The sequence below is a fragment of the Aptenodytes patagonicus genome, chromosome 12, assembly GCF_965638725.1.
Source record: "Aptenodytes patagonicus chromosome 12, bAptPat1.pri.cur, whole genome shotgun sequence".
Taxonomy (NCBI): Eukaryota; Metazoa; Chordata; class Aves; order Sphenisciformes; family Spheniscidae; genus Aptenodytes; species Aptenodytes patagonicus.
This window is the reverse complement of record NC_134960.1, coordinates 18,785,075-18,798,006: the sequence shown is the minus strand read 5'-3', so window position 1 is coordinate 18,798,006 and position 12,932 is coordinate 18,785,075. Positions and strand designations below refer to the sequence as shown.

Below are 12,932 nucleotides of genomic sequence, written 5' to 3'. Positions count from 1 at the left end.
CAAGTTTCATTTGCAATAATTGCTTCAAATTATGCACTATGGACACAACTGAGCACTGCCCTTAATGAAGTCATAAAAATCTCCTAGTAAGCAGTACAAGATGTTCTGCATTCTTCAGACCTTAGAGATTAATTTTTTTAAGCGGGACACAGATAAAACCACAGCATTGCAGAAAATTATTTCTTACATATACAATATACCATTAGATTTATTTTAACCTTTATTCCTGACCAAGCTTATTTTCTTAGTTGCCCTCTTTTGCAACATTACATTATACATATTCATGAAATTCAAGTACCCATGAGATGAAAAGAACATTTGAAAAAAATCATCGGTGCTCTGTTTCTTAGTGTAATTTTATTTGCTATCAAGGCAACTTTAACAAGTTACTATGCCATCCCCTATTGCACACCACAATCAAAGCATCGCTGTCAGTACCTTTCTAGCCTTATTCTCTCATAAGTAATCTATGCATCTCTGTACAGTTTTAAGTTCTTAGAATCTACTGCAGCAGTATGGATGGGTCAAAAATGTGTGGGAAGGAATGAGACAAGAAAGGTAGCATCTTCATATTACATTATTTTCATACTTTTCAATGCCATAGACAATTTCTTCTTCCTATGTTTCCGTGACCTTGAGAATAGGTCATATAAGGTTTCTGAAAGCATGCATAGAATTGGGAGTACTACTTTCTAAAATCAGTGCCTAGGAGCAAGCTGGGTATAGCTGATATTTGCAACGGACAAGACCATCTGTAAGTCAAATGTGATGTGTCAATTGGGGGACGGAACAGTTTTTGGAAAAGAAGCTGGGGCTTGATTTGTAATTTTAGGTTGAGAGCACAAGTTCGCCAATGAAAGGGCACACTCACAGACTACAAATCAGATGTCAACAGTATGACCTTATAAAAACACATAATCTGAAATTTAAAAATAATTCATCAAATTTTATTCCCCAGAAATATAGGTTAATTTACAGAAACACAATAAATATCTGCAGAAAATTATGGATTTTCCCTGAGAGCTAATAGAAAGGAAAGAAGGTACTAACACCTCCCTACTCTCCCTCACCCCCACATTCTCCCTTGACCAAACTATTTGCATGTTATGGAAATTTATTTCCAGGTTTCCAGATTTCAAGAAGTCTATCCTCAGAAGTATAGACTTTAGGAAAAATTATCTCTAAAAACTACAAAAACTCATCAGCATGGCTACAGAGAAGCAACTGATAAATGAAACAGAACTGTAACATTATCCCTGCCAAAATAAATTAAAAAAAGGTTTAAGTCTAGTATCTAGGAAGATCAGTGCCACCACCAGTAAGTCAGTATAAGTTCTGATTGTTTTAAATGATTACAAGAAAAATCTGTGAAAGGCCTCTAAAAAGGAGGAATCCTTACCCTGCACATGCACGCTGATATTGTACTTGCGAATTTATAACATTCCCAATCTCAACTACAAGGGACAATCTCTTTACAAAGTAACATCCCAGGACCTGAAAACAGGTCACTCTCCAGTGCATATGGTTGCTTTCCAACATCAGAAAAGTTAGGACATGGAAATTATAATCCTAATTATAGTAAAATGACTTCATGCAATGCTGAAGTTGAGAAGCATTCTGCCTGTATTTTTAAACAAAAGAGGTAACTTCACCAATTCCAGAAGTAAAAAAAAAAGAGGCTAATTTGGGTTTACATGTAAATTTCCAGTTTACCAACAATAAATTAATAATTCAGACTTCATCTGTTAAAGCTTATATAAACAGTACTGCAAAACAGAACCAGATATGTATCCTTCTCAAAGCTCAGGCAGTAAAATAAGTCAAAGCATCTATCCACTTCAGCCAGCTTTAGAACAAGATATTGAAAAGCTAGATTTTAAACTTTTTGTAAACTTATACAGCATGTAACAGGTTAGGAAGTAAGATATCACTTGGAAGATAGAGTTAAATTGAAACAATAAAGTGCTGCTGGCACTGACTAGGCTGTTTCATATGACATGTAATTTTATAAACATTCTTTTCCTGGCTGAACTAATATTCAACACAAGTCTGAGTATGATTGCTATCAGTAAAAGTGACTGGGAAATTACTATTGACTAAAATACTGAGTTCCAAGCTTTAAAAAAAATCATTAGCAGGGACCAACAGACATTTCAGGTTTCAAAAGAATTCTTTAAATCTTCTAAAGCTAAACCTCACAGGTATTTGGACAACCAAGGGTGAAATAAGAGTTAAGAATCCCCATTCCGAGGCTCTGCAAACTAGTTCATTTTAAGTTTCAATATCCTGAGAAACCCAGTTACTTTAATTTTCTTCAGGGCTCCTAAAACTTTCTTCTCTGCTATCTTCAGAGTGTAATCCACTTGAACTCATTCAATTGATCCTACCAATCTATGCTCCACCTGAAATCATAACAATGATAATTTCAAGTATGACAGATTTAAGGCTGTTTTGATATTCTGATTATTTGTCTATTTTTCCAATAGACTCTGTGAACTTTCCTCTCTGGGTATGCAAAGTATAACACCTATGGAGTCCTGTGTGCTTGTAGTATCTCTGAATAACCACCTGTCCCTTACCCTGCAAAGTTGACTTTGCACTACTACAACATCTATCGCTGTCATCCCAAAACTTAATATGGGGGCTGGAGGGAGGGAAATGAGTGTTGGTTTTAAGCAGAGCGCCAGACTTACAAATTTACTTCTGCCCCTTTCTGCTCCATCTCACCCAAACCAGAAATTATCTCCATTTTTCTAGTCTGTTATGGACAACTCATATCCACCTACCAGAGCAGGAGTCTCAAGTATCATAATTGAAGTCTCCTCCAAATAGGCACAGAAAAACGTATTGTCCATTGTGAAAGCTACTATGACAGACATGCCTATGGAGTTTATGATGGAGTGGGGTTTTTTTAAATTTTATTTTTTTCCCCCCTCAATAAACTTATTTCCAGCAGCAGGAACTAAACTACAGTGGGACACTTCTCATTCCATGCCTCTCCTACTAGAATTTTATAACATTAATGAAGTAGTTTTTATTTACTATATGTAAAGCAACCTCTTTCAGAGGTTTCTTTCAGAAACACATCTGTATGAGTTATCAGTAATGGGGACAACAGCCAAGTTATGATATAAACCAGTATCTCAGATCTGCCATGAAACGGTTCAGCTAAGAAGAAAAATTACAGTAGCTGGTGCAGTTAGATACTTAAAAGCCCACTAGTGCTTCATGGTTATGAATAAATATGATCCATTTTTCACAACTGACAGCACTCATTAGAAAACCAAAATATTCACGTTTAAGATGGTATCGGAGCAAAGAATAACTGTTAAATATCTAGTCTATCTTTGAAGCATGTTTACATGCTCATTAAAATTAGCACAGATGTCTTTTGTTTAGTTCTTCTAAGAGATGTTCAGTTATATTTTCAAGGTTCTGCTATTAAGAGCATCAGCAGACATACTATATTTTCCTAAACAGGTGTAATATCAAGAACTAGCATTAAATATGGAAATATGGGAATCACAGTAAGCACAATCAATATTCATCAGTACATCCAATGCCATACTGCCATTAGTGTTACAATACCACCTGTTTTTAAAACACACCCATCAGCCGTTTCAGAGTCAACATTGCCACTTGCAAACCCATTAATGTGTCCCAGCAACAGTTAAGCAAGCAAAACAGTCTTCTACAACTACTTCTTGTCACTCTCAAGAAGAAGAGTCCTGCTCATTAGAGGAAACATGCATGGACAATCCCACACAACCATTCTGAGACTAAGACAGGGAGGCATGCAGTGACATGACATGCCTCTCCTGAAGAGCATAAAAGCCTCCAAGATCTATTTGTTAATTAACATATTAATACAGTCCAAGTACCACAAGAACAAACATTATTATATAAACTATCTCCTTCAGTATTAAAGACTTTTTTTCCTTCTTCCAAAGTTTCTCCTGCTTCTGATGCAGTGTCTTAGAAATGTATAAACTATTCCCAGGAAGGCCTCTACAAAATTGCCAAACAACAACAGAGAGTATCTGAATGATTTTCAAATGCATTTAGAACATTACTATAATCATGGTATTATACAATTAAAGTAGTATTTACTTTTTTAGCTCTTTTGCAGTTGCACATTAACACTCCATGTCAAGTGTCTGATAATACAAATCACAAGATCAGCCACCTGAGGATTTATTCAAGACAGAGACTTTTTCACTGGCTTCCACTTCTAGTATAAGTCACAGCAAAAGGAACCAAAACACAAAACCAGAGGAAAAGTCAAGCCCAATAAATACAATGAGTTCATAATAAAGAATGTAGGAAGCATCAATATTGCAGTTGTCCAATAAAATCTTCTGCTTTCTACTTTATAGGGAGCCTTGATATTTTTCTAATACAGAACTACCTACCAATTATTGATACTAATGATCTTAATAGCTCCTTCTTTTCTAGTTTTCTTAAAACATCAGATTCCAAAGTGTTAGAATAACAAAGATTGACATGAATGGGAAACCTTGATCCTACTTTCAGTTGCCTAAATAATGTACCTCCAAAAGGCTGATACTATAAAGTTTACTTTTCAAACTAAGATGGTGGAATCCCTGTTTAGCATTATCTGAAGAAACTCAAGAATTACACATTCAGCTCCCACTGGAGGCTTCAGTTCATTAGATTCCTTGAAAGATTCCAGCAGCTGTGTTGTGGTTCTTTCACTCACTACATTCATAAAATTATATAAATGTATCTTCTCCTGACCTTTTCAACCTAGGCTTCAAACGTTATTAGACAACTTGGTCTTCCAATAAAGGGGAATTACAAAAGAGACACAAAGGATAAATTTCCTAAGAGTGTCTTTTCCTTGACTTGAAAAGAACAAAAAGCCCACAACCCAAAACCATATAAAAAACCAAAACCAACTTGTTTCCAAGCACACACCAACCTGCAACAAAATGGCAGTTTTATGTTGGCTTTTCATCAGGTTATTGATGGATTCAAAGAGTCTCCTCATAGATTCTTCAAATTCTGTTTGTTCTTTGCCTTCATATAATCTGTTGAGAGATGCATTGGGTTATCCTTTCAGAATCAGAAGGTTTCATAGTCCTAAATGTACCCGATGTAACATTACCTTAAAAATATATTTTATAAGTTGATCCAATGTTATGGACATAGATATTTCACCAATGGGTTATATCTGCTATTCACTGTATTGTGTAGAAATTCTTCAGTTTGAACACAACATAAGCATTTTCAATTCTTTTAAAAGCCTCTAAAGACAGACACCTCCCAGATTTGAGCTTATAAAAAAGTCATTTCACTTTCAAAGTGACTTATATGGAAAAAAAAATTGATTTTTTTCTCCACTACAACTGAGCTACTCTAGGATATTTTTCACATATTATCACTGTTTCTTTCTTCTGCTATTATTGCTGCTTTTTCAAATAGCTATTTTTACTGTCCCCATTAACCAGTCTGCTTTTTGAAAAAAGTCTCTACTTGATGCTTAAATGTTAAAAAGTGCATTTAAATTAAGCTTACTCCATTATTTCTTCATTCCCTGTCCTAAAGTTTGAATCTTTTAGATTCTTTCTCCTGTATTGTTCGTACTAGCCATTAATACTAAATACTGTTTACATAAATAGTAAAAAACACTGGTGACATGTTAAATTAGTTACCTGAAACAGCTGTCAAAAGTTAAAGAAAAACAAGCTGAGAAAAAAGCCAAGGTGACAAGAGAAGCCTGAAATGCGTGTAGGATACTGTGAACTAAATGCTGCACCTCCGATGTACTGCCTTCTCTATCAGAAGAGAAAAATCCCTCTTTTTAAAGTCATGTATTCCAGTGTCATGTGCTTTTCTTTTCAACTTGAAGCTTAAGTCCTTAAGAGAACTAAAAGCAATTTAAGAGCTTTTGTCTACAGCAAGGAAAAAATCAAAACTGCTATTCATACAGTGACTGGCAAGAAGCTTTGAGGAAAGGAAAACACTGAGAGGTACGCTATTCAGGCCCATGGCCTCTGCACTGTTTAGGTCAACGCTTGTCAATGAGATTTAAGTCAGTTATTGGAAAAGAACCCCAAGATCCAAAACATCTGGAGAGGAAAAAAATTGTATGTATACATATAATGTATACAACATACACGATGCACACTACTTGAGGTGCATCCCTACTGAGGTGTGATAGCTGTATAAAAAAATGCATACCAGAAAAAAACTTAGATGCGAAAGGCATCTTGAAACAAGTAAGTTTTAGTACAAGCACACTGACATAGAAAAGTCATCTTATTTATTATCAAGTGGTATTTTAGGAGCTTGGTTTTTGGTTAAACAACTTCTATTTTGTTAACATACTGGAAATTGTGGCATGTGGGGGCTATTTAAAATTATTTTTCAATGGGAATGAAGTACATATTGAATGTAACAATGTGACTGTCTCAGTCTAAGTGTTTATTAACGTTACTTGGCTAATGCACTGATACAGATTTTATTGACTATGCAACATTGCTGCAAAAGTAAATGAAGTTTCTTAGATCTTTTTTTCAATGCAAGTGGGAACTTGAAGCTTTCTTGACTAAAGCTGTGGGGCAAGGAGGGAGGCAGAAGCATCACACAACATGTATTAAACATGCTTCTTAAATTTACTCCAGAACTAATTCAAGCCAGGTAGAATAATTGTATTTCCTGGCTCATCATCTAGCTTCCGTTTAGACACAATTTTCTGTGTTAAATTTCAATTAAAATCACTTGTTCTAAAAGCAAATTTTAAAAGATGACTAATTATTTGCTTGGAAACAACTTCATCACAACAGTGTACATGAATTTCACTACCAAAACCAACCTTAGGCCAATGAAAGGAGGAAAGCAAACATTTCGTGTTTTCAGAGTCTGTATTATGTAAACCTTTGGCTAATATATATGACCTTTTGACAAAACATAGTCACTGAACAAACAGCTGCAAGACATAACCTTAGTTCAGCTGAGTGGAGTAAAAAAAATTTTTGCTTTCACTACATATCTATAGCTTCAACAGGACTGAATGAATGAGAATTAAAGTAGAACTTGATTATTGTCAACGTATCTGCCTGACAACGAGATTAAAAAAAGTCTTCCATTTTGTGCCTAACATTAGAAGTCATTATTCATCTCTTTCCTACACAATTTTCACTTTTTAATGTCTCTTACCTTTCAAGGAGGCATCTTAGTTTCTTAAGCAACCCATCAAATTAATGAGAGAATGATCTAAAGATCTGTCTCAGCTCTATTAATTCAAAATATTTCTCTCCAAGAAGGCTAGTCTCAACCCTTGAAAGTGAAGTACTTCAATCATAAATCCTAACTTTTCTCATGGGAAGAAAATACATATTTTTTCCATTTTTTCTTCTTTTTCATGACCAGTCTGACAATAGGCAATTGACTGCATAAAGTTAGATCACAACAGCTACAGATGGATATACAGTATCAGATGATACTGTTCACTGTTTGGTTATTTTTGCCAGAGGCTACCGTTTGCAAGGGCTATTACTGCCTATAATAATTATAATTGTCCGACCGAATTCAGAGTTTCAGACCTCCAGTTAAGGCGTTTATAGGGAAAACTAAAAAGAGTAGATATGTATAGCTAATCATTTATATCGGCAACATATTGCAATAACCTCGTTTACCACAGACTGTCCAATGTACACTTTTTGTTGCCAGCTAATACTAGGGATTAAAGTGGAGACTAAAGTTCTCCCTGCAACAAAACCCTGCCTTCTGACCTTCATCCACACATGAAATTTTCCATAATCCTCTACACAATGCTTCCTTCCCCAAAACTCTAAATGTCCCCTTTTGCCATGGCACCTATTAAAAAAAAAAATTAAAACAAAGCTTTTGAACTACTAGCTATATTCTATTCTCATGAGCACCATCTCCTTCCTTATACAGCTTTTCAACTTGTTTATCTGTATCCATCTGTAAATAGTAAGTTCCTAGATACAAGAATATTTCTAAGGGACTATCTACCAGCAGCAAATAACTTCTGAATCTACTCCTACTTCAACCAAAATTCCACAATTCATCATATATACTTAATTTTACAAAAGTATAAACCTACATGGATTTTTTGAAAAAAATGGGCAGTGGAATAACAGAGAAAATTTGTATTAGAGGTCCCACTGAGCAAAAGACAGATAAAACAACACCTTTCTGTTCTGTTGACTGCCAACCACAAACATAACATTCAACCACTCAGCCTACCTGAGTTGGCCACTGCATATCTTCAGCCACGTAGCAGAGGGACAACAGAACAAGTATTAGGGGGAAACCAGCTAAGGATAAATGGAAAAAGATGAAGCAGAAGAGAAGAGAGGAAATGGAGGATGTGGCTGGGATTTGTGGGATATGGTAAGAGTCCTTAAGGGCTAGGGGAGGAAGTGGGGGACACAGTTACCAGAGTATAGTTTTCCTCCTTCCAGCTTTCATCTCCTTCATTCTCCCCATATCCTTTTTCCCTAAACCTGAATACCGCTTGTAAATATTAAACCTCATCTGTTTGGCTGAGCTATACGTATCTAGTCCGTTGAGTCTTCCCTATAAATTCCTTAACTGGAAATCTGAAACTCTAAATTCAGTTGGACAATGATTACTGAAAATTACATTGTTCCATGCACAGTCTGAGCTGCTGAACACCATAATCTCAAGGACAAGCATCCAGCTTCAAGCCATCTGTCACAACATTTGGCCATCCATTGGTCTTAGGCCAAGACACCTGATGCAAAGAATAATCACCCTTTGAAATCAGCTGCTATTACTAAATACATCTCTGGATCTTACACTGTGAATCAGAAAGCAGATTTTTGAAGATTCCCTCTCCAAAAAATATCTCAGCAACATCTGTATTTTAGGCCAGTTGCCAGCTATTATGTTTTATTTGTAAAAACAAAAAATATAGTTCTGTTCTGGAATCAATTTTTTCTGTTTCTCAGGTCTACTTCTATTTCTGACATTGGACTGTCAAGTGGTCAATGGCTCAATGTCCAGATGGAGATTGGTGACGAGTGGTGTCCCACAGGGGTCCGTATTGGGACCAGAACTGTTTAGTATCTTCATCAATGACATAGACAGTGGGATCGAGCACACCCTCAGCAAGTTTGCAGATGACACCAAGCTGAGTGGTGCGGTTGACACGCCAGAAGGACGGGATGCCATCCAGAGGGACCTGGACAAGCTCAACAAGTGGGCCTGTGTGAACATCATGAGGTTCAACAAGGCCAAGTGCAAGGCCCTGCACCTGGGTCAGGGCAACCCCTGGTATCACTACAGGCTGGGGGATGAAGGGATTGAGAGCAGCCCTGACAAGAAGGAGTTGGGGGTACTGGTGGATGAAAAGCTGGACATGAGCCAATCGTATCCTGGGCTGCATCCAAAGCAGCGTGGCCAGCAGGTCAAGGGACGTGATTCTGCCCCTCTACTCTGCTCTGCTGAGACCCCACCTGGAGTACTGCGTCCAGCTCTGGAGCCCTCAGCATAAGAAAGACACGGACCTGTTGGAGCGGGTCCAGAAGAGGGCTATGACAATGATCAGGGGGATGGAACACCTCTCCTATGAAGAAAGGCTGAGAGAGTTGGGGTTGTTCAGCCCAGAGAATGGAAGGCTTTGGGGAGACCTTCTTGCAGCCTATCAGTACTTAAAGGGGCTTATAAAAAAGATGGCAGCAGACTTTTTAGCAGGGCCTGTTGCGACAGGACAAGGGGGAATGGCTTTAACCTAAAGGGGAGTAGATTTAGACTAGATGTTAGGAAGAAATTTTTTACGCTGAGGGTGGTGAAGCACTGGCACAGGTTGCCCAGAGAGGTGGTGGATGCCCCATTCCTGGAAACATTCCAGGTCAGGTTGGACGAGGCTCTGAGCAACCTGATCTAGTTGAAGATGCCCCTGCTTGTTGCAGGGGGGCTGGACTAGATGACCTTTAGAGGTCCCTTCCAACCCAAACTATTCTATGATCCTATGACTGCTAGTTAAATGGCAATAGCCTGGGTACTTACTGTGAAAATAATGTCCTTGATCTAACAATGAACTTGAAAACATATTCCAGTGCTTTCAGAGTTCTTAGGATAGGTTCGCATTGCTCCCCTCGGCTGGAGGTATCCAAATAAGTCTTCAGAACAGTCATTAGTTTCCTGAAGTTAAAAAACATTTTTAAAATAATTTGTTTTTAAATTAACTTCTCTAACTTGTTTGGCTACTCTAAACAAATGTTTATGCTTAGTCAAGCACACACAACAAAAGTACAGCATGTATTTTTGTGCTTATGTTGCACAAATTCTATCAGTATAAACAAATGAGGAGCAAATTCTTAACTGCGCAAGCAAGAAAGCAATCTGAAGTCTCAAAACAGCAGCATAACTTCACACAATCCTGGAAGCACTTTTACAGAAGCTTATAATATGCATGCACAAGATAACACAAAACGTTACTTCTGCCTACCTACATTATTCAGTGATTAAACACCACTACATGCTCTAAATTAACTGCATGTAAATAGTAAAATATCCTGGTACACAGCAATGTCTTGTATCCAAAGGCAATTTTTTGCTAAACACACAACCTGCTAACAAAGTGCAAAAGCTCATCTAAAAATAAATCTCTTAATTTATAGTTACAGTTTCACCCTAAACTATTAAACTAATATTAATGATGTAATCTTGATCTTAATGTAGCCATAAGAAGAACCAAAATAAGGGTGGGTGGTTGTGGGTTTTTTTTTTTCTTACCTCACTACAAAAATGGAAACCTACTATCCCCTACACTAAACAAACAAAACCAACCAAAACAAAACAACAAAAACAAACTAGCACTTGCATGTTGATGAAACTTAACAGTTCACCAACTGGACTGATGAAACATTAGTAAGTGATCACTATGATATTTGGAATATACTCACATGGAAATAATAGCTTCAAGAACTGCTCGCTACTGCACAGAATATATATAAACACAAAGATAGAGAGATAGGTGGGTAGCTAGGTAGGTGGGTAGCTAGGTAGGTGGGGGGTGGGAGGTGTAGGGGTGGTTGTATCTCTGTAACTAATAGACACATCCTCAGCCCCGCTGCATTAGCCTAACTCACATTTCAGGACCAAAATATCAGGCTTTCAGCCTTCTGGGCACTACATCCATTGTGTGTTTCTTTTTACTCCTTTTTATAGCTTCTTTGAATTCACAGCTTTGTACTGAGTTGGAACAAAATTTATCCAAATTGTATGCAGGGGCAGTCCACTCAAGGTCCCTCAACTGTCAATGTTAAGTCCTCTCTGAACTCCATAAAAGCTAGGTACAAATGGATGACTAAATAGGAACTGAATAAATACCTAAGAGTTTGGCCAAAACACCATATCATAATACGGTCATAATATGTCTGGGACACCGTATCTCCTTCCTAACTATGAGTTAGGCCACATACAACTATTTGCTTGTTTCATAAATGATTCTTGAAACAGAGTGCATCTTCCATGATGTGCATAGAACCAATGATGCCAAGAAAACTCACAATTTGGGGAACAATGAAACATTATTTTGCCTCTGCCACTTTGATTAAATCATCAGAAACTCCCAGTCAGGTAAGTCTTAGAAATATTTTAAGCAAATAAGGCTGTCTTGAGAGGTTCCGTACCCATCCTTCTCTTCTTTCACAATAATACAAAACATTAAATTACATGTGCTTATTACATATGGAGAGAAGGAGGACTAAAGAAGAGCATGTAGCTTGTGCTTGAGCTTTCTGAGCCCAATAATGCTAACTTAAACTTCCCTAAAATGTGAGAAAGGATGGATTGTGCACTACTGCCTTTCAATTCTAGCAAACTCATGTTCTAATGCACGATCTGCATGACAGTTCCTGTTGAGTTGGAACTGATTCAAATTCAGCACAGGACACTACAAGATATCCTCAACTATTCCAAACCTTCAGCTAAGGTCTTCCATCTATTATTCATGTCCCAAATTAAAATTCTGCTTTGATCTGCCACACCATTAAGCTGTCAGAACAAGACTTCAGGTAGATGAAAAAAATACATCTATGCTGTTATAGCACTTCCCCAAGATCAGCACTAACTGAAGATATTATCTTTCTTCATAATTCAAAGCGATTTTATCCTACCATCATCTGCAAAAACCTTTTTTAAATAAAGAAGGAGTCCAGTGTTAAATTTACTGTATAATATGTCTCCACAGGTTTTATTCTCTTCTATGAAACCATGTCTTCCCATCTGGGCATTATCTGGAAGCTCCAAAAATTAAAAAAAAAAACCAAAAAACAAAAAAACCCAAACAAACAAAACCAAAACCCAAAAAAAAACGAAAGTCTGTCCACTGGCATGACCATGTAACAAATACTCATACTCCAGTTCACAGCAGACCACGTAACGAATACCAAAATTCCAGTTCACTGCACTGAAACCCTCCAGGTGCAACATCAGATTGTGAACTGCATATGAAGACTTCACAGTTCCCAAACAATTTTTTTTCCCCATGAGTTCATTTGCTGTAAAAGAATATGTGGAAATCTGGATAAATGGGTTAAGGACATCCTCAAGTCCTCACTTAGAGCATTTCAAGTTAAAGCCAGGAATGTAAAGGGAGATGCTTTACAGCTAAGTATCTTTTGACAGATTTGACAGGATACAGGTGAAGTGCTCAGACACAGCAAAACCCAGACAAGAGAAAAAAAAAATGAACGCCAAAGAATCATTTAGCCCCAAAATCAATTACTGTTTGTCAATTAACTCTACCTATAATCATATGCATTTCTCACAGGCAGGTTTGTTTCCAGAAAAGCAAACAGCAGCATCAAAACAACAGTCATCATTAATTACATCAGAAAAGTCACAAACAGGATTTACTTTCTTTAATGTGATGATGGAGGTTTAGAAAAAAAGGAAAAAGACAATAA

At 37.0% G+C, this 12,932-nt stretch overlaps 1 protein-coding gene across 1 annotated transcript in view; it reads right to left on the bottom strand.

Moving 5' to 3' along the window:
* DOCK2 (dedicator of cytokinesis 2) overlaps nt 1-12,932 on the bottom strand; it is a 213,534-nt gene that overhangs the window by 164,266 nt on the left and 36,336 nt on the right. The window contains exons 22-23 of the mRNA XM_076349698.1: nt 10,027-10,161; nt 4,943-5,051 (exon numbers count right to left, since the gene is read on the bottom strand). Coding sequence (XP_076205813.1) covers nt 4,943-5,051; nt 10,027-10,161 — 244 coding nt within the window. The remainder of the gene's footprint in view (nt 1-4,942; nt 5,052-10,026; nt 10,162-12,932) is intronic.